The sequence below is a fragment of the Stegastes partitus genome, unplaced genomic scaffold, assembly GCF_000690725.1.
Source record: "Stegastes partitus isolate 25-593 unplaced genomic scaffold, Stegastes_partitus-1.0.2 Scaffold1053, whole genome shotgun sequence".
In the NCBI taxonomy this organism is placed as follows: domain Eukaryota; kingdom Metazoa; phylum Chordata; class Actinopteri; family Pomacentridae; genus Stegastes; species Stegastes partitus.
In genome coordinates this window covers 148,326-174,353 of record NW_007578784.1, presented here as the reverse complement: position 1 = coordinate 174,353, position 26,028 = coordinate 148,326, and the positions used below count along the sequence as shown (strand labels likewise).

At 41.5% G+C, this 26,028-nt stretch overlaps 1 protein-coding gene across 3 annotated transcripts in view; it reads right to left on the bottom strand.

Moving 5' to 3' along the window:
- Positions 1-26,028, bottom strand: part of elmo1 (engulfment and cell motility 1 (ced-12 homolog, C. elegans)) — a 114,987-nt gene that overhangs the window by 69,021 nt on the left and 19,938 nt on the right. For 2 of the 3 annotated variants that reach the window (XM_008295500.1, XM_008295502.1), the window contains exons 1-2: positions 20,521-20,755; positions 7,914-8,069 (exon numbers count right to left, since the gene is read on the bottom strand). In XM_008295500.1, coding sequence (XP_008293722.1) covers positions 7,914-7,991 — 78 coding nt within the window. In that variant the 5' untranslated portion in view covers positions 7,992-8,069; positions 20,521-20,755. Of the gene's footprint in view, positions 1-7,913; positions 8,070-20,520; positions 20,756-26,028 lie in introns of those variants that run through there. The other variant, XM_008295501.1, reaches the window with a different exon arrangement.

The window sequence follows — 26,028 nt, the reverse complement described above, 5'->3', positions numbered from 1 at the left end:
TAAAGGAAAAAAGGCCAAAAAAAATAACTTAAAAAAATAATAATAATTGAATACTTCAAACATTAAACTGCACCTTATTAGTTCCACTTTTTATTTTCTCTTTCTCAAAACATTTTCACTGAAAATCAAATGCATATTGTGTGTACAGTCTGTTCAAGTAGCCGAAACAAATTAAAATCAGTGCTATTACAAACTACAGCTGTACTGAGTGTACTTCATAATATGTGAGATACATTGGTTATCAAAGGGCTGCAAGGTGGTCAAGTGGTTAGCATGGTTGCCTCGCAGCAAGAAGGTCACCGATTCACGTCCCGGTGAGGACACCCGGGATCTTTCTGCGTGGAGTTTGCATGTTCTCCCCGTGCAGCGTGAGTTCTCTCCCCCCACAGTCCAAAAACATGTTGAGGTTAATTGGTGATTCTAAATTGTCCGTAGGTGTGAATGTGAATGTGCTTGGTTGTCTGTCTCTAAGTGTAGCCCTGTGATAGACTGGTGACCTGTCCAGGTGTCCCCTGCCTTCACCCTGAGTCAGTTGGGATAGACTCCAGCCCCCTGTGACCCTAGTGAGGATTAAGTAGTGTATAGATGGATGGATGGGTGAATATTTTGCCATGTCAATGTCACTACAATCTTATTGCATGTTTTTTCAAATGTCATCTGGTGCGATTACAGCTACTTACTTTTTGCAATCTGATGATATACAACTCAACTCTGTGTTCAACTTCCTATACTATTAGTATTATATCAGATATATCCTGATTCGAAAGCAAACGGAATAATTCTAGATTAGATTTAGACATATCAGGTTTTGTGTAATACTTAGGGAAGTGAAAACATAAACCATTATGAAGAAACAAAGAGTGTTCTTGTATCAGTACCCAAAGCAGAGGCATTGAGTTTTAATGAGGAGAGCATTTTAGAAGCCAGAGGATCTAATAAAAGATGCTTTTTGCATTATGTGAAATTCAGGATGCAGCATTTTTGGAATTTTACCAAAAACCGGGATGTAACAATCTGCCAATTCTGACCATTGTTTTCTTTAAATTCTACTTTCTGTGAACTTTGGAAAAGGAAACTCACTGGAGAACCCCTTCAAAATGGTAGTAGATGCACTTTTATTTACACAAAAGAAATCTCTGCTGCTCCATGGCCACGTTACATCTTAGCTAAACTCTCAAACTTTACAGCCAAGAAAGTGATTTAAGAACACGATAGGGTCTCTTATCCTCACTGTGCCAAGCATAATCTTTACAAAACACACAGGCACCGGCGTGCGCGCGAAAATCGAACGACAAACCGCGCACACCGACAGAAACACTCGAAGTATTTTGCGAGCATCTGTATACCATCGCATTATACTGAGCATTGTGGCTCATCTCACTGTATTGTTTTCTTCTGGGAGGATTAGGCCGAGCAGCGAGAGAGGCTGTTGTGATGAAGATTTAGAGACAGAAGATAATGGTGGGCATATATGACAGGCAGAGAAAAGCAGAGAGGTGACAGAAGAAGATGGTGGGCTGAGAACAAAAGGGAGAGCAGAGGATAAAAAAAAAAAGAAAAAGTGGGGAACAGGCAAACTGAATAAGATTAACTGAAAACAGAGAACACAGAATGGAGGAGAGAGGATGATAACGGTGAGAGCAGGAGAGGGGTTGTTAAACAGAGACAAAGTGAGAAAGAGTGGAGAAAAAAAAATGAAGAGCAGAAGTACATAGGAGGGAGGATGAAGTGACAAATAAAAGGAGAGTGTGTGCATGAGCAACGCCAGTCAGTATTAACTTAATATCTGCTCGCTCGCCGCTGCCGTCATCCTCAGGCTCAGACAACCAAAAGCACTCCAAGCTACAACAGGGCATCTGAGGGTTTCAGAGGACCATTTCAGGATATTTTTTAACGTTATCTGGACAAAAACAAGGTTTGTTAACTAAAAAATATGAGTAGAAATCATGCATGAGTTGTTTCTTCTAGCAAATATATATACAGTTGTCCTCAAATGTATTTGTACCCTTCCATTAAAGAAAAGGCAAAATTCACAATAGTTAATCAAATAACTAGAAACTGAAAAAAGGAATAATAAATAAAAATTTGCTAAATTATAATTTAGTGAAATAACACATTGCTTTTGAATTGTGGTTGAAAAGAATAATTTAAAAAAAAAACTGTCCCAGACAAATTAAAGCACTTTGCTGATGAGCAGTGAAATCAAAATAGCTGTCAACAGGTGCAGACATCTGATTGGGAGTTACAGAAAACACTTGATTGCAGCGATTGGCTCAAAGGGTTGTTCAGCAAAATACTAGTTAACGGATCCCAACATGCTTGTTTGCTTCATTTTTTAAATTTAATTTCATCAAAATTTTTTTTATATTTCTGTTGAACCACAATTCAAAAGTCATAATTTTCATAAAATTTGTATTTATCATCACTTATGTCAATTTCAACTTATTTCAATTCCAGCTGTTTTTTTCCTTCTTTAATAGGAGGGTATGAATACATTTGAGGACGACTGTATGTATAATATCCTCCTCTGATGATAAAATATCAACCATACAAATACGCACGGACTCGACACTGCTCGGTTTATACGCCACACGCTTTCTGTTTCTTAGTTCTTCTACGTATGTGCAAACTAATATAATATGCTCCATCATCAAAGAAAGAGGAAAGCTTAGGAAATATCTTGAAACCACTTCCGTATGGCTCGGAGCGATTCCTTCTCTAACGCACGATCAAAGCTTTTTTTTTTATTTTTTTCCCCCCCAGTTTGGAATTGTGTTATTAATAAATGAATACATTTAAACCGGTGGATATTTTAATAAATGTAGTAATATTTTACCGCGCGCTACGCTAAATGGTAAAAAATAGGAAGTACTATCAGCAAGTCTAGTAAATGTACCGCTTCTGTGTTAAAAGTTTAAATTTACAAAGACAAAAGATAAATAGAGGTTTCCAACGGCCTCCATCTGTATTTTTTTTGTGACGCCTGAGGTCTAAATACACACTGTGCCCTATCATTTAATTCTCCAGGTGTTAAACCACCTCTATTATTCTATCTACTCTTTTTCCCTGCCTCAGCTCCCACCACACGGTCCTCTCCCTCACTATTACCTTCACTCCACACCAGCCATTACCTCCTCTTGCTGCCTGCAGTCCAGCGTGGAGTCTTGCACCCGATACCGAAGCAGAACTCACCTTGTGTAAAGGTGAAGAGCAAAAGCTGCAAACCACACTGTAATAATGTTGTACCATCCGGCTGCTGCTATCTGACACAACGCTTTTTAACAGAGAGGGACGACGAGTTCACTTTGTTTCTTTCTCTCCGAGGTCATTTCAGTTACGCCACAACAACAAGGAGCAGCTGCAAGAAGTGATGTGTCGCAGCAGCACGTTTACTACAGACGTTTTAAACTGTTATTATGTACAAGGTGCATCCTTTTCCACTTCTTTAACATGTTAAAATCTGCTGCTGCTACAAAGAAAAAACATTCTTTCACACAGCAGTGTCACAAACTAGGTGATCATCTTTCCCATTTGAGCAGTTTCTGGGCACATTTTATTCATTTTTCACCGCAATAAAAAGTCCTGCACCTCTATGGAACCGTGGCTAGAAGCAAATAGAACTCAAAATGCAGCATAACAAAGTTAGAATGTCAGACATCACAAAAAAAAAAAAAAAAATCTGTTCATTAGTATTTTTCCAATCGAAAAAAACAGGAATCAAAAGGTACAGCATTTATCAAGTTTCCCACATGTGTCAATACTGGGGGAAAAAAATGGTGGCTCTACATATTATAGATATTTTACTACATATGTGTTTTTAATTTGTTGCCATACTTCTCCCATCTGCTCTGTGTAAATACAACCTGCAGTTCAACTAAATAGTCCTTGAATTTTGGTCACGTGACTGTGGGTTGCCGCTGAGTCACCAACATCTTCTCGGATGCAACAAGAAGCGCAGACTTCTCAGCACTTTACAGGATCTGGGTGATGAAAACTGCTTTTATTCCACACGCAAGAATAAAGCGATTTAGATGAAATATCACTGATTTACCCTTGGATTGGGTTCATTTTCCGGAGAGAGCCGTAAATCGCTCACGATTCATTCAGTTCAAGTCGAAAAGCCGTTCATTCTTTCACTTTCTGGCTGTGATAAATGGTGTAATTTCGTCATTTCTTTTAAAGATAACATACCTTTCAAATCCCCCGGTTGGGTTTCGGGGCTCGGAGGGTTAAATGTATTTGAATAAATAAACAACCTTGATTGAACAGCTGAGAATTGCTTCATACGCTCATCATCTGTAAGTTATAAATAATAAAGGCATTCGATATTCTATATGTAACCTGATGCAGACTTCTGCGTGGGAGGATCTGTGTACTGAAAAAGCAGCAGACTTCATCAGAACTAATCAGCAGTACTCTTATTATAGCATGTAATGATGGCTGAAAACTATTCTAAATCAAACTTCATTTACAGAAGACCAGCAAGTAAAATGTTTTTGGATGGACTTCATTGTTTGTCAGACAAGCTCTTTTCCCATCAATATCATCTACAGACCTTCAAATAGGTTAAAAATCTTTGTCTTAAGTATACTTATGAATAGAAAACAAGCTTTCGCAGCTTGCTTTTCTTCCCTCGTTTGAATAAAAATGATCCTTTCCTATGTGCAAACAGTTATCTAATTCCTCATCCCACCAGAAACCCCGCCGCCTCATCCTCCCCTGGTTCCTCCGCTGCATTTCTGATGAACAATAGCAATAAAACACACCATACGATCGTCTGCACTTGTACCAATTCCCCAGCATTCCCACACAAACGTTGGACTTTTGTGCCTGTGGGGCACTGGAGATATTTGGAGAGATACAGAAATCACAGTGTGATTTATGCAGACACAGACACACAAAGCAGCAGATGTACCTCAAACACACTCTCACTGCAGAGACGAATATACAAACAGAGGCAGAAATCAGAAACACACACACACGAGTCCCAAAACACTTGGACACGAACACACACACACACACACACGCATGCCGAGCTGTCAACACGCAGGCGCGCGCACACACATGAATAGTAACAAGTATGCATGTTGCCACACAAACACACCCACACACAGTTTCACTTATGCAGAGTTGTACCCACGTAAACAAACAACAAAAAAATGCAAGTGTGTGTTTGCGTGCGCGCACACACACACTCTTTCTGTGGGTCTCAAGACAGCTCGAGAAGCAGAAGCCCACTCCCCGTCGCATGACTCAGACAGCCATATGCTGCTGCGGGGCCTATTGTACAGAGGGAGATGCAGAGGGAGGAGGACGAGGTGGGGGGGGACGATGGCGGAGGACAAGACAGAAAGAGGCAAGTTTCACAGTTAACAACAAAACACGGGGAGGAGGAATGAGAGGAGGGGGACGAACGGGAGCCCAAGCAAAGAAGGACAAGGAGGAGGAGGCAACAGATAGGTGGAACAAGAGGGAGATGACAGCCAGAGATAAGAGAATTAGAGAAAAGCGGAGGAGAGGGGAGGAGGAGGCTTAAAGAAGTGAAGACAAAAGACAAGACAAAACTAAAGCCAAAGGCAATTTACAATTCAGACAGCAACGAGTGCCGCTGATAAGGGGTCATTATTACAAAAAAAACGACATCCCTAAATCTACACTTAAGTGCCTGAAGCACCTTGCGGGCAAAAAAAACTCCCCACATTTACTCCATAGTTCAATGCTTCATTCAGCGGTTCATCCATTGAGAAGGGCAATCGTGGCTCCAGTTGCCACGGTGACTCATAGCTTGTACAATCATTAGCCCATCTGTGAGTCACACACACGGCCAACAGGCCATGTTACGCACTGTATTTGCAATCAAACAACGCCAACCGTAAACATCATGTTCCCACCCCACACACACACACACACACACGAGCTAGTCATTGTTTGGGCTAATTATTTTATTAGCATGTCGGTTGCTGGTTTTTTTTTTGTTTTTTTTTGAGACGCCGACAATCTGCTGACACACAGCGTGACCTTTATCCGCCGGCTCGTAATGGATGTGAGCAGGGAGAATCTCAGAAGCCATTACTCGGTCAATCCGCATCAAAAATCACGCCGGTGTTGTGAGATAAATGTTACACATGAACTGCAGCCGCTGATTTATGTAAATCTGTATGTAATGCACTGATGGCATTTTATCAAATCCCTCACGCAATGTAATAATAATAATAAATCCAATCTAGATATAAGTTGATTAATAATGTATGTGCAGTACATTTTACCAACCAGTGCAGCCTGCTTACTTTTACAGCTCATTTTTGCACGCACTGCTTTTTCTGGTGATTTTAATTCTCAGACTGGTATTTTTGAGACAAAACATTACTATGATATTTATTATGATACATGCATAAAAGCCTAACCGGAACATTCTCCTGATACTGATGCAACACCATTAGCTGGATTATTTCTCCAGAGACAAAGCACCACTCTGTTGGTCTCTTTGAACTACAAAAAAAAAAAAAAACCCCACCTGTAGTCATACTGCAGTGATACAGAGGATGATTGTTGGCTGAGTGCCGGCGCTGGTTTGCAGAGAGCTCATTAACCAAACCGCCGTTAAAAGTAGATTTTATTCAGTGGAGAATTCACGTTCATTATCTTCAGTTGTTATAACTGGCAAAAGCCACGACCAGGGTCAAGTAAAATAGAGAGGCTTTGCCATCTGAATGCTTTGTGTGCTTGATCCAATTGCTGTCGGAACCCCACCCTGTGCACCGATCTGATGGAAGGTTTCTGGCCGGAGAGTGACCTAAACAAGTCAGGTACCGGTCTGACATGGCTCCAGTTTAGCTCGATCTAACCCTCTGAACCGCAAAACTTGCCAGAGGGTCTAAAAAGCATGTGAAAAATATTAAAATAAACAAGAAATTGCCAAAAATATACTATTCATCAGAGCCAGAAAGTGCATCAATAGAAAGTATCCACAGAATTTTTAACTTTCCCACAGCCCCTAAACTGACTGTGTAATGCGCTGCTCCATCAGAAAACCAAATCTAAGCTCAAAAAATATTTAATCAAATCAAATGCCTTATAAAAAAAATTCCCCCAAATAAACCCTTTGCACTACATTCTTTGAAAAACAAGAAATTCTGTTCTTCTTGGTGCAACTGTGAAGCCATTAGTGGTTCAGCTGTGACCTGCAGTCACCGAATATCTATAGTATGTAGAGGCACCTGTTCTCCCAGTATTGGTAACATGTTGGTCCACACTTGGGAAAACATTGTATATGCTGATTCAAGGTTGTTTTCAATTTTTTTAAAATAAATAATCAAAGAAGCTCAAATTCTTTTTTTTATGACTTGTAGCTTTAGAACTTTGTTATTCTGCACAGAGGGCATTTTTGAGTTCTCTCTGCTTCTAGTCATGGTTGTGTGATTTCCATAGAGGTGCAGGGCCTTCTACCGAAGCGGAAAATGAGCCCGCAGTGACTAAAAAAAGTAACAGGAGTCACTTTTCTTAATCACAGAGGCGCCCTTATCGCAGCCAGCGCAGTATCTTTAAAGCTATGTCAGAGCTGCGGCTGTGTTAACTGTTAAACATCTTTAATTAAGGGCACTTCCTTTGGGCTAATTAGTATAATTGTTGGGAACAACGCAAAAGCTGCATCATAACCCTGATCACATCCGCCCAGCCCCTCCAGACACAGACACCCCCAAACACTGGAGCTACTTCATTATATACACAACAGCGGATTACTGTGCAATGCTGTGTTCAGACAAAATACGCTCCGTGTTTACGGTGTTCAAATCTGCGAGGACATTGTCACGGAGACAAAACATCCACCTTTTGTCTTGTCTTGGTGGATTTATAGGAAAGCAAATGTGAGCTCATAATACGACTGCGTCTTTATTTTGCGCTCAGGCACCAACCTGGTCTATCTCCATGAGCTTGGGGAATGCCCCCGGCCACTCAATGGCCACCTTGACGATGTCTGCCGGCGGCGGCATGGCTGCCGGGGGGGTGTTTGGTGTGAGTCTCGCTGCCTCACACCTCCGTCACTACTACTGGAGATTGCTCATCCAAACCTGCAGGACAGAGAGGAGAAAAAAAAAAGACAGAAAATGGGGCACATTAGTCAAGAAGTAGGATGTTTGCTTGCATTAGAAGGCCGACAGCATAAACCAGTAATTCAGGTTCATACATTTAAAGCTTCACAGCAGTTTGGTCAATTGGCCTACTTACTCCTGTTACTATAATTTGTTCAAACACGCTGAAGTAAACACGCTGACCCCTTTTATTATCATACCCGAAAACCATGAAGGTTTAACATCAGGCCCACTACAGAAACCACAGATACCTGCCCTTTCGTTAGCACACAACTGGAACACATTCCTCTGAAAACCAAGCTCTTCCTGCAAATTGCTGCAGATGGTGGTATTATAAATATCATATTTAAGTTCAAAGTCTCCCTCGTACACATTAAAGCACACAAACAGATTTTTATTTGTCCTCTGAGATCTTTCTCTTTTTGTCTCCACAGGTAGCCTAATTTGCAGTTGTTGACACACAGCGGTAGGACCTGCCGGTGGGACAAATTCACAAGTGTAATTCGGATCTAAATTAACTGCTAATTTGCTCAAAAATGTCACAACAGGAGGGCGAATTGAAAACATTAGATTTTTTTTTTAAAGATCAACTGTGTTTCACTGCCGCCTGGCCTCACTTCAGACATTTATACACAGCAGAGAGAGAGAAAAAAAATAAAAATCACACACCACTCAAGCAGCATCTTCCCATGACTGAAGCAGTGAAGCACTTTGAAAGTCCTTTTGGACATTTTCAAGATCATAAAAGCGCCCGAGTTCCCGGAGTTTGAGTGAGAAAGTAGCAGTCATACAACTGCACTTTAGCCACATTATGTAGGGCTCAAATGCAGGAGCTTAAACAGGTTAGTAGAGCAGAGCTTCTTCCTTCGGGGGGTTTTTTCCTCCAGTTTTACACTTTCAGGTCAGTTTACTCGTAGTGGGGGAGCGTTTGTGTAACGTCTTCTGTGATTCTGGGTGAGCTTTGTCAAGTGAGAGAAAATTGCTCAAGTGACATCACCTGGATGTCTCGGCTTGAGCTTGGAGCAGGATGTGGCTGATAATCTGCACATATTAACTCGTCGCATTGCATACATGTCAGACGATGTGCAACCAGAAACTGCAGTAAAGAAATGCCAAATGCGTGGATGAGAGTCATTTAGAAGCCGTTCGGTTCCCCTGAGAGCACAAGATGAAGCTTCTACTATATATATATATATATATATCTGTCTTTTCTATATCTCACTTAATAGTAAGAATTGATACAAGACAACATTCAAAGGGACTCTCTGTAATGTATAATACTACATCAGGAAAAATCCAGTGATAGTCAGGCTACAGCTTAGGGACTTCAAAATTGCAGAAACACTGATTTTCTAATCGGAAAGTAAAGTTTCAATAGTCATTCTTAATTCTTGCTTTCTGTCCTACAAGTGGCTGAAGTGAAACCCTCTTTAAAAAGCAGCAATGAACAGAGAGACAACAAGGAGCAACAGAGTGGAAACGGGAAACAAGTGCATTTGTTTCGCATTTAGTTTCTGGTGAGACACAGAAATTAAGTATTAAAAGACATCGATAAGTTAACTCGTATTCTCTGAAATGCAGAAACAGGCCTCGAATGCGCCCTGGTTCATACGCACACTAATAAGCAAGCCCTCCAACACTCACTCCTCTTTCCAGCAATTACACTCTAACACTGAGCCTGTAATCCTGGGTGGCTCCTCCCTGGCTTCTGTCCCTCTGCACAGGACTCCCGAGAGGCAACCGAAAAAAAAAGCAAAAAAAAAAAGCACGGTATCTGTCAGAGGAGCAGAGCTGACCTGAAACCCTGTGGTTTTGTAAGATAAGCCAGTTAGAGGTCCCGTGGTGGTCACTCGGAGCCATACGGGGCGAGCAGAGCAAAAACCGCTTCTCTGTGCTCGCAGGGGGGGTCTAATGAAAGCCTGCCAGTGTGGAGTTATTGGGTGGAAAATGCAGCATGGATATCCCCCAAACTAACTGAGGAAGACATCAATAATTTACCGTCTCAGCCTGTGTAAGCTTGGATCATCCTAGTTCCTGGTGGAGACGCCTGTTTACATATTTAATCTCCATCCATTATGCATAAAGACCGGCTACGACTAATTCCTGGGAGAAAACTATTGAGCAGAATAGTGTTAATACATACAGCGCGTGTTCATGAGCGCAGGCAGAATAGCGAGCGATGAAAGGTGCACAAACATCGACCACAGGCGTCCGTGTGCGGCTGCAAGGGTGCGTACGGGGCGGGCGAGTTTTTCTGTGCACGTTTGATGAGGAAGTGGTAATTTAAAGATAGTATATGTGATGAGTCTGGCCTGGCGTTGTGCGTGTGAGTCACCCCATAATAATCCACATAGCCTTTATTCAAGGGCCCGTTGCCATGGCAGCTGCTGCATCAATAGCTTGAGATGTGGATGCATCTTTCTCTCCAAATTGCGTGCCATACTCAAGTCACGTTTGTCACAACTCCACAAAAAAATGAGCCGCTCCACCCCTCCGCTTTCGAATTTCACCACAGACATACACGCGTCCACTGAAGATTAGTGTGATTTCGTAACGCATGTTAAATACTTCTTGCGAGACACTTTGCCGTCAGTGATGCTCAGCGCTTGCAGCTATGTGTCTCTGAGGTTCCCCCTCCCCTCCGCCTCTCCCCTCCGTAACCTTATGCGGTGAAAACATCGCCTCTGGAAAACACCGAGACGGACGCATGGAAACATCTGGATCAACACGATCCTGCGCACATCACACTTTGTAGGTTCATTGCTGAAACAAATGTACTGTTTGAAAAATATCAGCAGCATCTCTCTGTTTAGTCCATGTTGGAATGAAAAATGTGTCACAAAGACGAGCCCTATTGTACACATATAGAGAACGTGTGATTCACTCAGTTGTGTTCTACAGACAGAGGCATGTTAGTCATCTATGCACAGATTATCATCCTTCTCAATGCTAAGTGAAAGACAGTGGGTAAAGAGAGGCAGCCTGTCGAGATTTTAAGCAGTGTTATAGCAGCATTTTTTGTTTTTTGTTTAATGTGTGTTGTTTGGTTCCACTAAAATGGATGGAGTGTCATTCATTGAAGCCCAACGGATACTGGATTGTTGGGGACGATATTGATTTTTCTCAAATCAATATATTATTCATGCTAAGAGTTATATATATTGTATATATTATATTGAAAAGGGAAGATGATGGGGTCGGAGTTCATTAACTTTCCAATAATGTATTTCACAAACTAGTTAGCAATGAAGACAAAACTTGACTCCGCACCACTGTCTGCTCAGCAGTGACACATTCTCTGCTACATGTGCTGCAGACAGTGCAGAAAGTGATTTTAAACAACAAAAGACAGAGTTGCTCTGCTGGCCAAACTATGTAATAACACCGTTTCTAAAGTACCCTGAGCATTGTGTTTTGGAAGAGGACGATTTTAGATATTGGACAACATACCCACAAACACTGATATATGTGTAACAGACAAATATCGGCCAATAATATGGGCCTGATATATCCCACTGCTGCATCAGTTGGGCTCTAATTGCCACGAATTTCTGTGAAACTGACTAATATGATTGTCCTCTCACTTTTCTTGTTGTTCACATTTGTGGTTTTGGGTGAAATGTCTCAACAGTGTTTGGATGGATTGTCATAAAACGTGGCAGTGACAATCGTGTATCACTTGGGATGAATTTTGCCTACGAAGCTAACAGCATACCCATTATATACATGCCAACCCCATCAGATGCCAACCTGTATCCCCCCAATGGAAAAATACAGAATATTCTTACAAAAATCCACAGGATCTATAAATGGCAGTAAAACTATGTAATATATGTTACTGAAAAGGCAGCATCCAGTGTGTGCAAAGGAAGATTTTAAATCTGAACTGCACCAGAGGAGTACACATCAGATGGAGAATCATCTACGTAAGATGATATTTGCACGTCTCAAATCCAACATCCTAACAAACGTGGTAAAGAACTCAAGTTATACTTTGAAACTTCATAAAGCAACACAATCTGCAGCACACATAACTGAACTTTTACCATACATATATTAACACTGATTTGTATCATTTTGTTTATGTGCCTACAAGAAATTTAAATACTGAAAAATTCGTAGAATTTCTGGACATTCTGTACAAGTTGACACGTATGCTATTAGCCTCGGCTGCACTTTTTGTTTGGTGCTAATTAATTCACATTGATTTCACAGATATTTTACCAGATCATCGCAAGTAAAGCACAGATGTACCTAACAGCAGCAACGATGGCTGCTTTCCAATTTCGCGAGCCCTTTCTCTTTTTCTATTATTGTGCATGCTGGCTGACCGACCAGGGTTAATCAGACACTTCATGGAACTCAGCCATCGATCAGGTCATTAATTACATCTGTGCTTTTCCTTCGATGACAAGTCAAAATGTCTGCTGTGAAAAATGTCTTTTGCCGAGACCAAACTTCCAGTTGTAGCCAGACCAATAAAACCACTTGGAAGACATACAGTACTGTGGTTGATATCATAACAGAATCTGTGTGTACATAGGCTGATGAGTAATACGAAACTGTAAAACGGCCAAAAATGTCTATGATGATATGATTGTACTTCAGGCTAGTTAATGACACTGACAATGAAAATGCATCAAAACCGATATTGTAGGCATATTTGTTTAAAAAACGTTTCCAGAACACTTTAATCCATTGTAATAAATGTTTTTCTTCTGTACCACCATGTAATTGCTGTGTCACTGGTCAGGTCTACTCAGCGCTACAGATTGAAAAAATGGCGGCTCCATTACAGTCCGATGATTTGGTTTACTGGAAAAGCTTCCCAAGATCCAAGGCCTTACACTTGAAATTATCACAAAAGAAAGGTGGATTGTACACTGTGCAAAGTTTCTATGGCATAACACAGCAGTAGGAGCACAATGCATGAACACACAGGCGCTGTTCTGGTAGCTGCACCACCAGAAAATGCGAAATCACCCAAAGCATTGTCTAGTATAGAACACCAAAAGTTCAATAATACGCCAAATAGTTCAGAAACGTTCATCTGCAACATAGTAAGAAGACCAACAGCAGAACAAACACAGCTAAAAATATCCCAGTTGAAACAGGAGCAAAGGAATTTCGCAGAACATCCGTCCGCATCTGGGGAATAATCACACATCACAGACCGATTATAAAATCGCACACAGATGGGTGTCATTTTGCATTAAATTGAAGAAAACAGGTATAAAAGGGAGTGTACAGTACGCAGGGGGGATCTGGAATATCTCCTTTATGGGTGTCCCATTTCCTCCATGTTTGCCACCCAAGAAGCAGATCTAGTACAGTGGGGCCTGAACTATAACATGGGTTCAGGTGATGTCTGGAAAAGGGAGCCTGTTGGGGGGTTTCTACAAAAAAAAAAAAAGAATATAACTACTTGCACTAGCCTGACTTACAACTTGTCTGGTTATTAACTTTGTATTACATGACACCAAAATAGCTAATTGATGGAAGTTTTAGATTAGATTAGATATAACTGTACTGATCCCATTTGTAGGGTACCTCAGGGAAGTTTATCTGTAACTTGTTAAAAATGGACATAAGAACCACGTACATGAGCAACACAAATGATTTTTCATAAAATATTTTATTCTAGCTTGGTTAGTGCTGATGACAAAAAAAGTGACTAACATTTATTTTATGCGTTTCCATTCATGCGCCATTATTTTTATAATACCTTCAAGGAACCGACAAACACAAGTGGTTTTCTTGACTGATAAATTTACTGACTCCATCTTTGTAGAGACTCATTAACATACAGTGAAAACTAAAAAGCACAGAGAAGATAATAATTAGCTTAAAGAAAAATAAATACAACTGGAAAATAATTTTGTGTTCCTTAACTTTTCATTTTGTTATTACTGTGTTATTACTATGTTATTACCACATCAACACTATTAAGACTCATTACCAAGCTGTACGTTTTTAATGTTTCTGTTTAATCCTGTTGATGTACATGTAAAGTGATACAATTCTAATTTTGTACTTTTGATAAGTGTTGTCTATTCATTTGTAGGGAAGCTTTCTGATATCTTTTGTCATTTAACCTGTAAACAACATTCAAAAACCTCTAAATTAAAAATAAATAAATAAACAAAATGAGTTGTTAGATCTGTTTTAGAAAAACTAAGGGTTTAGATTGACTAATTAGTAAAATATTTGATGGAATAATTGATAGAAAAATAGCAGTGGCCCTGTTAAAGTAATGATACAACAGATAGAAATGGGGAAAATTACCTGTAATAAACAGGTAGATCCTATAAATGGCGAGTGGGAGGTTTGTTTGCAAGTCAAAATACAAGTTTCCTCCTCTCACAAAAGGATTTGGATCTTCAGCAAAGCCGGCCAGTGTGTGCGTTTCTGCCTGCATGTGTGTATTCCCGGCACCTTGTCATCATCTTCCGAGAACTTCAGATGACTCAAAGACGGATGGCCTTAAGGCTTATTGATTGGAAATAACACACATGTGCGCACACACACACCTATCTCAGCCGAAGCACAATCCCTTGAAAACAGGCTTAGATGTAATTGAGAGACACAGCGGTTCAACACACCAGCACACCATGAGCAGGGCTACAAGTGGCCCCGGCACTCATTTGATCAACATGTTTTTCCTGCAGTCGACACGCACACTCTTGGAAACAACTTCTTAGCAACCACCGTTTCACCCCGGCATTTTTCCTGCCATGCAAGTTTGTCTCCATATATCCTAATGTCTATAGTATGCCATCATGAGTATTTACTATAGCCTGGGGGGTCTGTGTATCAACTCCCAATCTGCCACTCTGGCATCTCATCACAGCCTCTTTACACTGTAAATGGAAGCTTGTTATCGAGCCTGCTGCTGTCACTGCTCATCATGTCAGAGCAGGTGATTTGCTGCAACCTGGTTCAGTTGAGTGTGAGCGAGCGTGTGTGTTTATTTTTCCCTCTCTGTCGGGAGGTTAAGCAGGCTAACGGGACACGGAGCTCTCTCCATCTTTTTTTTTTTTTTATATTTACAGAAGAACACTTTTTCCAGGATGTTTCCCGGCTTCCTTCCCCTCTTCTTACCTCTGTTCATTCATCGCGTCTACCTCGTGCTTTCATCGACCTCGCCTCCATTTCTTGCCAAGTTTCTCTCTCCGCAGAGCGTATTATTTAGCAGAATTTGACCCAAAAGCACACGAGCCAGAAACACGAAACAGACACGCTCGCTCTCTCCCTCCCCAATGTGACACATTATCATTCCGCTGGTTTAATTGCACTAATGTACTGTATGCAATAACATGCTGCCAAAACCATCAAACAACTAGTCTAACCGGGCTCCAGTCCAGCAAGGTATTGTAAGCTCTGAATGTGTATGCGTGCAATTAATCTGTCCTTAAATACTCGCCCACCTGCTGTAACCAGAGAGGCATGAGCTGCCGGGTCACAGTGGCTATAATTCTTCAGGATTAACTCCAAAAAGAGCGAGAGACATAAAAAACTAAATCTTGTGTTACCCTCAGAAAAACTTGTGATCCGATCCTCGAGCCAGCGGTCGAAATTAAGCAACGAAACCATCAATACAGAGGACAGAGAGGTAAGAGGAGAAGAAACATAGGGCAGAGGAGTCCTGTGATTTGTTGGCCAGCGCTGGGTTTCGCCTCAATAATTCATGGTGTGTAATGCGAGGGTCATATCATCTGCGGGAGGGAGGAGGGAGGTGAGAAATGCGAGGAAACGTGAGAGGAAATAAGAGGGGAGGAAGAGGATGGGAAGTAATGGAGATTAAAGGGAGGTAGGCACAAGCAGTAAACATGAAATGACATTTAAAGCAAATTAAAATAAAGGGTAGGGGGTCATTATGAAGGGAGAGGGCAAAGAGACGGAAAATACAACCGGGGATAATAAAAAAAAGGCAAGACAGCCAGGGAGAAAGAGAGCGAAGAAAGGAGGAGAAAAAAAAGATAATAAAACAGCAAAAGGTAAACAGAGGAGAACAAAAGAAAATTCAGAAGCATTTTGAGGTAAATTAGAGAAAAAATGAGAAAAAGCAGCAAAAAAAAGAGAAAAAAGTATGAGCATGCATGTAAAATAACATACAAATTCCTAAAATATACTTTTGATGTCCTTCACATCATCCAGGAGAAACGTTTTAACCGACTCACTGATGGAGAAGGAGAAGACAGAAAAATCAAGTGAGACCTGCCAGATCCTCCTGGGACCTTTTAGCAGGAACCTTAATGGTGTGAAAGACGATGAGGCAGCAGTTTTTGCTCACAGCGACAGTGAGAGCAACTCATCCCTGATGAAGTTCAGATGTCTAAGAACTGAAAAGCCTCCCCAACGGCGTCATCCTTCTCCGTCTTCAAACTATGTCATAAATTATGGCCGATTTGATTACGACAACATTTACGTTGGTGCAGTCTGCATCGAACTGATCTCCCTTCCAGTGTTTTGTTCTAGTATTAGTGATGTATGTGATATATCAGAGAAGAATTAGCTGAAAGTTTGAATAAGTTTTATTTGTTGTTGAAATGAATAATGTACATTTTAACTCTCTGAACCTTAAAACCTGATTTGAAACAGCTATCTTGAAAAAACAACAAAAAAACCCTTTATCAGAGCCACAAGAATCATTAGATCTTCATCCTTCAGATGCTCCTTGAATGTATCATCTGTGACATCTGTGCGTTTGGTTAACCAAATCTAAAGTTAAAATCCCATTCCTTCAAAATGACTTTATCCTACATGTGTCATTTTAAAAAAATCTGCAAAATAAACCATTTGCTCTAAACAGATTTTGTAGAAAACGCAAAAATGGCAAAACAAGCAACATACAAGGTGTGTCAGAAAAGTTCTAGGACTGGTGCCACAAAACACACATTTCAAACCCAAACTACCAGTTTTCCCCTTCAGACGATCAACCAGCACGTCTACAAAGAGATCCTGCGGCGTTTGCTTCGTTCAGAAGAGGCGAGAGTTGTGGCAGGACAAGTTGTGGCTGCTTCACCATGACAACGCCCTTGCTCACAACGCCCTGAGCATCTGACAGTTCCTGGCTGACATCGCCATGCTGGAGCAACCTTCCTGCTCACCCCACCTGGGATTTTTCCCTCTTCCCCAAGCTCAAGGGGGTCATCAAGGGGACCCGTTTTGAAGACGTGGACGACATCAAGATGGCTGTGACGACAGAAGAAATCTTCCAGAAGTGTATGGTGGTGTGGCAGAGAAGGCTGGGAAAGTGTGTTAGACTCCAGGGGGATTAGTTTTTGTGACACCAGTCCTGGAACTTTTCTGACACACCTCATATGTTACTCAGCCCAACTGTGAAGCCATTAGTGAATCAACTGTGACCAAGTGTTCTGTCACAAAACTGCAGAGACCTTTTTGTCTCAGTGGAAAACAAGGACAGTGTGGAAACAAATTAAAAACATAACTAGTAAACTAGCTATAGTTAGTGGAGCCACATTTCTGTTTCAGTGTTGGTACCACCTGTGGATGCTTGGAAAGATGTGGTACATGTTGATTCCAGTTCTTTTTTTTTTTTTTTGTAAAATAAAAAATGAAAGGATTTTCAACCTGTTTGGGGTTTTTTAGGGACATACTGCACAGAAGACATTTTTGAGTTCTCACTACTTCTGACCATGTTTGTGCCGTTCCCATAGAATTGCAGGACTTTTGCACAATGCTGCAGGAAAAAATGAGCCCACGGTGAGGCAAAAAGTGACAGGAGCAAAAAAACAAAACAAAAAAACCCTCAAAAAGCTGCCTGTGGTTTAAAGGATTAATCCTTTAATGCTACATTTAGCCGCTTACTTAAATTCTACCTTTGACTCATCTCACGTCTCGAGCTCAAAACAGCTTCCTGAACGTGATGAACCTCATCATCGTGAAGCTCAGCCTCCTGCAGCAGACCACATAGGCAGCTGGCCAACGCTTACAATAAGCTGCAGCCCAACCGCTACATCGGAAACACTGACTCACAATGACTGTTCTTGACAATTTTAGACCCAATTCCGAACAGCATTTATTATGGTTTTGTGAACATTTTAATCTGTTATTGTCACAAACAGCAACATCATACCGTTAAACACCAAACACGCGAGCAATAAAACATCTTTTTTAGCCTCCCGTCAGCCATAAAGACCTTAAAACCAGCAGCGGCAAGAGGAGGTCACCCTGGCAATCTAAATCTTTGTTCTAAGGCTGCAAAAAAAAGACATGAATCCTCTTATATTTCCACATCTGGCTGCACCATAAAGCTTCACAAGATCATGCATTTTTAGTGTGGGAAAGAATACATACTTAATGCTTTAGTGTGACAACTTTGCTCAGGCAGAAATCTTTGCCTCTGTGTGGGTGTGTCTGTATTAGCTTATGAGCTGGATGGATTTCAAAAGAAGCCCTTCTAGCTCTTCATCTGATGCCTCTACAAAGGGCCCGACTAGCTGCAGGGGCCGGTGTGTGCGCGCGCGTTGGGAGTTTGTGTGTCTCTACAAAAAGAGCACCATCCTTTATCTGAGAATTGAGACAAAAGGCCACCGACATGGTGCCGAGTTATTGTCGCTGCGAGCGTGACTCCTTTACACACCTACACACAAGACCGGCCGCGGGACGATCGCGTTACACCTTTCGGGTGTGTGTGCGCAGCAGAAACACACACATGCATCCTTTGGTTCATGTAGATCAGAGGTTCTAGAAGGCTTTTTGTCAGACGCCCCTGCAGTTCTTGCCAAAGGAACAGAGGAATGCCTCATTTCTAACAAGATATTATTATTTCACCATTAATGATATAGTAGTGAATGTAACAGTGTATGTTACAATGTGTTCCTTATCCAGCTGAACCATCTATGTTTTGGTCAGTTTTTATTTTTTTGCATTTCTGCTGGCAGAAACTAAGCATTTCCACCATTTATCCCAGCGGTTCTCAAACTTTTTCTGACATTCCCCCCCCCTCCAGATGCTAAAAAAAAATAAAAAATTCCCCAGACTGTGAACCGCTGATGTAGAATACTAACACAAAAACACAGCTTAGTCCCAGGAGAACATGACCGAAAGAATACACCGAAAATAAGAATCTTAAAAATGCTACTGTGTTGTGTCCAATCCCTCCCCAGCAGACACATACCCAACTTCAAGCCCACAGGAAAAAGCCGCTGGCTCTAAGACAAAGAGCTGACAAAACAACCACAAATAAAGGAAGGAGACAAAAGAAAAAAAAAAGGGGGGGAAGGCCGGGGTCAGGGTTTAGAAATATGGCTCTGAGACTCAACTAAAGGAGGAAGTGTCACGCCAAGACAAAAAGAAAACAATCAGGCGAAATCCTGCCCTCACAGTGGAGCACCAGATGATTTTTAGGAATTCAGTAGAGAATCTTGTAAAGTTGGGTTGACAAGCATCACAGCAGCCTGGTGACTTAACTCTGTGAGGCTCTTGCAGCGACCACGTGCCTCTCGACAGATCTTTTTGCGCCACCAACCCGCCGCAGTTCTCACAACACTAACCGTAACCAGGATATCCTGTCAAATGTCGGCAGCTCGTAACAAGACACAGCAGCAGTCGGTTGACCCTTTGCGAAGGTGTTCAGCCCCGCTGAGGTCGACTTTTGCGTTCATACCGAGCACGCACGCGGCTTAACGCGCTGTATGTGCGTCGACTTACATAAACCTGAGCACACAGGGGAGGATGAGTGAGCACGGCGCTACAGGGTACTGCTGAACTAGGTGTAAGTGTAGCCTAAATAGTGTTGTGAGCAGAGCAAGCCAGCAAGCTGAGGTAAACAAGTGAGTCAGAAACAATTAGAGGTACTTGGATGGCATTCTGCACAACCCAGATAATCAAAACACTGAAATGTTTAGAGACACAAAGACAAAAAAAAAAAAGATAGAAAAGGGGGAAAAAAACAAAAAGAATACAAGGAGAAATTAGCCCCACAGGCATACAGCTAATCCATAATGTGTATTGTGAGGGAATCGTCACATTGCCAAGTAATTACTTTCCAATGCAGCAGATTTATCAGCTGAGTAAGTCCGCTCTTTCTTTAGCCATTCCAAAATCATAAACTACTGACACCGCATTTCCATCCCCCCTCCAAAACCATGAGGCCTCAATGCTCAACTGTCTTTAAACTTGACATCGCAATTCTTCTCTGGTTAGATGTAGAAAACCCACACGAGTCCCATCTTGGATCGAGCCAAAAAAAAAAAAAAAAGGCATCTACACTACATACCAAGACATTTACCACTGCAGACTGCAAACATCCAACCACAATGTTCGTGCCCACTGGTGACACACTGGAAGAGGAAAGGAGGCAGAGGGGAGCGCACAGAGCCGCGCCCTGAGGCCTACTGCATCCTGTTTAGCATGAAGGAAGAGTGAAAAAAAAAAAACACACTATGAAGACATGAGGACTCACCCGGAAAACTTGACAACCAACCAGGGCTGTTCGCTTTCTTCCAAATCAACCTGCTCCCAAGCGCGTGCAGCCGCTGTAAGGAGATGGAGGAAGCAGCTGTTTTGTCTAAGCAACTTCAGTCCGACAATTTGCCTGCGAGTGGAAGCGCCTTCAGCATCATATGCTATAGACGCAAACTTCACAACGCGTCGTGCAGCGCTTCGCCTGAGGCAAGAGAGCAACCGAGAGAGCGCTGAGAGAGAGACAGAAGGAGGAAGTAGGCGTCTGTCGAGAGAAGAGGAAACAGGTTTGTCGGTGAAAAACGCGGCAAAATTCAAAGATAAGGCGACGACGAGTGAGAAGAGATCGAAGGAGTTTATGGTTAGGAGTGATAAAATACAAAGAACGTATCCACAGAAATTAAAAACACCCTTAACTGAGTTGACTTTGGGGTGCTCATAGTTCATGGATACCTCATCAGTGCCCCCCCTCCTGCAGCCTAATGTGTTAGTCTGAACTACTGAAGCCCTAATAACCCCATGACCTTTCTAACCTGTCACACACAGTAGATAGCTAACTTATCAGGGACACCACAAAGACCAGAAGCAATGCCATTAGTGCCACTTGCTCTGCTGGTAAGCATGGGACAAACTGACAGTACTGGAAGGAAAGTTACAGAATCACCAAAAGAAATTAAAAGGAAATCCATCCAATAGTTCTCAAGATAGTTGAAGTAAATGGTGGTTGTAGAAGAAAAGCCAAAGTCGGTAGGATTCATCTTCTGGGGAGCATAAATGTCAAATGTTAAGATGGTCCATCCATTAGTTGTTGAACTACACCCACTCATTACCTGGATAATAATGGTTTTGCCATAAATTAAAATTTTGTTGACACTGAAATCTTTAAATTCAATTGTATGTTTAGTGCTGAGGTCTTATGTAATGTTGTCCTGGGAGTTCCACATTTACAGACATGAGGGAGGCAGACTACAAGAAACGAACATAATGCAGTCTAGTATACATACCACAACTAACCACAACACATAATTGACTTAACACCTCCATCACAGTGTCACAAAATGCAATCGCAAGCATCATAAACCTCATCGCAGAACGGAACATAATTTAGCTAATAAAGAGTCGGCTGAGTGTATTTCAGCATGTACCAAAGTGTCAGACTGTCAGACCACAGAGCCACGCAGCTAAAAATACACCAATAAAACACAGAATCAGAGTAAAGGCTGCATTCATTGATGCATGCAATATTGTTGTTCAAAGACGGCCAGACATTTTTGACCGATGTCGCTCACACTTTCACTTCCATCTCGAGCTCCCTCTAATTACCACAGAACGCTCTACAACAAGCGCCAAACACAGTGAGTCAGACGGTTTACACTGATCATGAGGCTGAATGCCCAAATTAAACATTTACTGACATCTTCATTTCAGACCGAACGCTCGACAATCCATCTGCGCGAGTGACACACAAAAACAGATGTTAAACTCCACCCAGGCTGAGGTCAACTTTGGTTCGTATAAACTCCATAAATGCGAATATCCAGGACTGTTAGTTCTAACTCCCGTAGGAGGCTCAGAAAGGCAAATATCCAAGTAGGAAAATATTTCAACACAGCAACACCAGTGAACAAGCTGATAGAAATATATCATACCCTTGTTGACGTTCTCTCTTGTGCCAAGCGAGAAAAAAAAATACAAGCAGGAAAGCAGGGTTGCGTATGAGCCGAGCTGTCATGCGGTTAGTCATTTTGCCAAACTTTCAAGCTATCGTGACCTGAGGAAGTGAAATAGTTTAGAGGAACCGTGTCACTTGTGACCCCTTCTCGCTGCACCGCTAAGAATATTTGTGTACAAATGTCTGAGAGTGAAGTGTGCTGAGTCAGACGCTCTGCAGGATAGATAATATAATCTAACCAAACTATCTCCTGCTCCTTTTCGGCCGCTGGGCCTCCGTACGCTGTTTGAGCACCGCTGACCCATCCAGGAGGCTGAATCATATCTGTCGACAGCTTTTAAAATTCCTCCAAGTCACCCCTTCTCTACACCCCCCTCCTCCTCTTGGCTGCTCCTTGTCAAATCGCAAAACCTGTATGTTTGGGTACCGCTGCTGTGGAATGTACATCCCCCACTAGTCACTCTTTCAAAGCCACACTCTGTCCGTCCAACTCATCAAATCCTAAAAAACATAATTAATAGACATTGTCTCTGTCAAATAAAGGGACAAACTAAACATACAAAAAAATCTAATGCCAAAGTTGTTGCAATAACAAATGTAAGAAAAAGCAGGAAACTAACATACTGAGCATGTGGACATCAATAAAATGCAGAAGTGGACTTTTGATGTGCCAGTATCTGGAATTGCTCAAATGCTTTTTGTGGGGTTTTTCTTCTTCCTCAGTAAATTAGAAAAATTAAGATTTTTTTTTTTTCTTCTTAGTTGATCCTGAAGCAGCAGATTGTAGTTTGGTCAGAGTGGCTCCTGATTACTGGTTACATCTTGTTGTTTCAATCAGAAGCTATTCAGCTTTAGTATGCAAGGCTGGTTGTGTTGAAGCAATGTTTAAAAGATTTTCTTTTAATTACTGACAAACATAAAAGCTCATGACTGGCAAAAACAGTGAGCCGTGCGTATTAGTGCCGCAGAAAATGTGGAAGATTAATCACTACCTGACTTAAGAATTAAAATAACAGTTATTTTTGTGCTTTTCAAGAGAGAGCGTTTATCAGTCAGCTGTTGCTCCGATTATAGTCACTACTGTTTACTTTAATGCCGGCGATTGGGGAATGCGAGCTTATGGTCATGTCTAAAAAGCTTGAGATGAAAATGTCAGCTCAAAACCTAAATTGTAAAGCGCTAATACAGGTTTTGAATAATGTCAGACAGGTGCTGACGTCATTCAGTCAATTAGTATTTCATAACCCTTTTTTTTTTCTCCCAACTTTTCAAACAGAAAATGAATCGGCACATTCCCGCAGTCTGCTTGCAGAGGAGGTTGTCAGGCAAAGATAATTCCACAACACCTCAGGGGATCATCTATTATTCAAAGCCACATCCAAATTTATTCCACTTAAGAGGAGTAACAAGCTTTACTTGTAATCATCAAACTCCAGTGGTTATGATCCATGAATTTAAACGTACAGCGGCAGGCGTTGTGGTTACTCCGGAGAACAGAAAGCGGGGCCATGTTTTTTGTTTCCAAACTGCGCGTCGCTTTGCAAACAACACCTCACAAGTAGGTGTGTGATCAGACAATACCCAGCTTCCCACAACAACACAGGCTCTAAAAGCATGATGGCAGCGTCTATCACTGAATACAATCTGGGAACAGGATACATGTGATACGGGGGTTACACAATTCAATATATTGTGATGTTTTAGGGCTGCATGAGATCTAATTTCTTTTCACAGTAAGTGCGACGTGAATGTATGCGAAGGATGGAAACACATCATGTAATCACTTTTCTTCTGCTTGATACAAAAAGAAAACTCATTTTCCTTGACTGATCTGTAAGAAAAGTCTGTCTGATAGAATATTATACCCCCTAATTTATTGGTTTTTGTGTATGTGAAGCATAAAAAAACATTTTTATTTGACTGAGACATGGAGTTTTCACATTGAAATAAGAAAGGAGCAGCAGAGAAACCCTGAAAACGAAGACTTGGTGGTCGCAAAAAGAAACACAATGTCATTGGAATGGAAATATTTGGGCTACAGAAAGAGTTATGTTCAGCAAAAAGCAGGTACTCTGTCAGCACGCCGCACAACGAACACTTTTGACCATTTAAATCAGCACCACTGAGCTTTGTACCTGTTCAAATCCAGATCTGAATGCCATTAGTAGCAAGAAAACTACTTCAGATGCCTTTGCCAGCGTTGCACCGTATGAGAAGGGTCCCGAACAGAAAAGAGAAATCACTGATGTGACAACCTTACAAAAGATACCTATTAACTAAGGATGTAACACCGTCGTGCCCCTGTGGAAAATACAAGACATTAATTGAAACAGAGCCGTCATAGGAGGAAAAATACGCAGCTACAGCGGTGTTGAGGTCCAGCAGAACCAGAACAGCGAAGCCAAGCACAAGTCTTATCGTCCACTTTGTTACTGACAATTAGCTAAAAAAAAGTCGATGTTTGCAAATGAAATTTTTCACGCATGATCATACAAATGAGAACATTGCAGCAGAGATGCGAGAAGTGTTTGCTGCTTCGGGCCTCAACAAGAGACGTCAAGTCTGTATGTCAACAAAGTGGTGAAGCTGCTGACCCCGAACAAGTGGACCGGACTGCATCCCACAGTTGGTAAGTTACCAACGTGCCATATTTACTGAGCCGTCTTACATAACAATCTGTCCTAACATGGAACTGTTTCCCTAAATTTAATCAAGTTTGATAAATGTGAGTTTTAGAAGCCACATATTGTTAAAGACACACTATTCAAACTGAAGGGTTCACTGCTGATCAGGTTTCATCTGGTTTTAGGAAAACTGCAGTAGCATGAAGAACACACAATCATATGTGTAAAAATTGAGTGAAAAAATGTTTCTTGTTTTATGCGATCAGAACTGTGCAGTGCGTTTATCAGAGTTCCAGCAACATGCGACATAACGTCACTATTTCTTTTTCCATCGGAGCAACGCATGTAAACAATTAATTACAAATCAACAGCGTCTTGGTATCAATATTTTCTTCCATGCCTAATAACTGGAACTGTAATCCTGGCTCATATATGCCAAACAAGCACAAGTTATTATCCTTCTGATGACAAAAGAAAAAAGTCCCAGGAACAGGATACTAGAAGAGACAGAAATTCTGCTTGTTAGACCCTGAGAAGGAAGTCTGAACTAGATAAGATTTACTGAAAGACAACCTGTAATGACATTATCGTGGACCATATGTAACAGCAGGATGTTCCTATTAGATGAAAGATCTCGACTGAATTACGTCTCAGAGTCCGGTGCATCGGCACCGTGCGAACACATGGCGAGCCTGCAAACCATCACCACAAACAGTAATGTCTAATTATATCAGAGAGATGGCAGTTTGAAGCAGTATAATGAAAACATGATCTTGTGAGTTCTGCAAAAATTGTTCATAGCTGGCATGTTTTCTTCCTCTAAAAAAGAAACGGACAAACGGAGCGGTTAAAACAGATTTCTCCAACAAAATACAGTCCAAATGCCCACTTTCATATTGAGTAAACAGCCACAGTCTGCAGTGAAAACCACAGAGGCAGCATTAATAAGTTCACAACCTGCAAGCTACAGAAGCTGCTTAATTGGACCAAACACTCTTGGGTGTATCTTACTGCATGAAATGTCAAGTACAAGTAGCCTGTTTGAGATGGGACTCGGTGCCCACAGGTTGTGCAAGTGTCCTCTTATTATCCTGCGTGATAGTTTATAATAATAATGATTGGAACATGGTCACACAGGCTAATGTGCTGCCGACTCCTCGCTTGTCTGGCAGCACCAGGGCCGGTTCAGTGGGAACTGAACTAAGTGGATGGA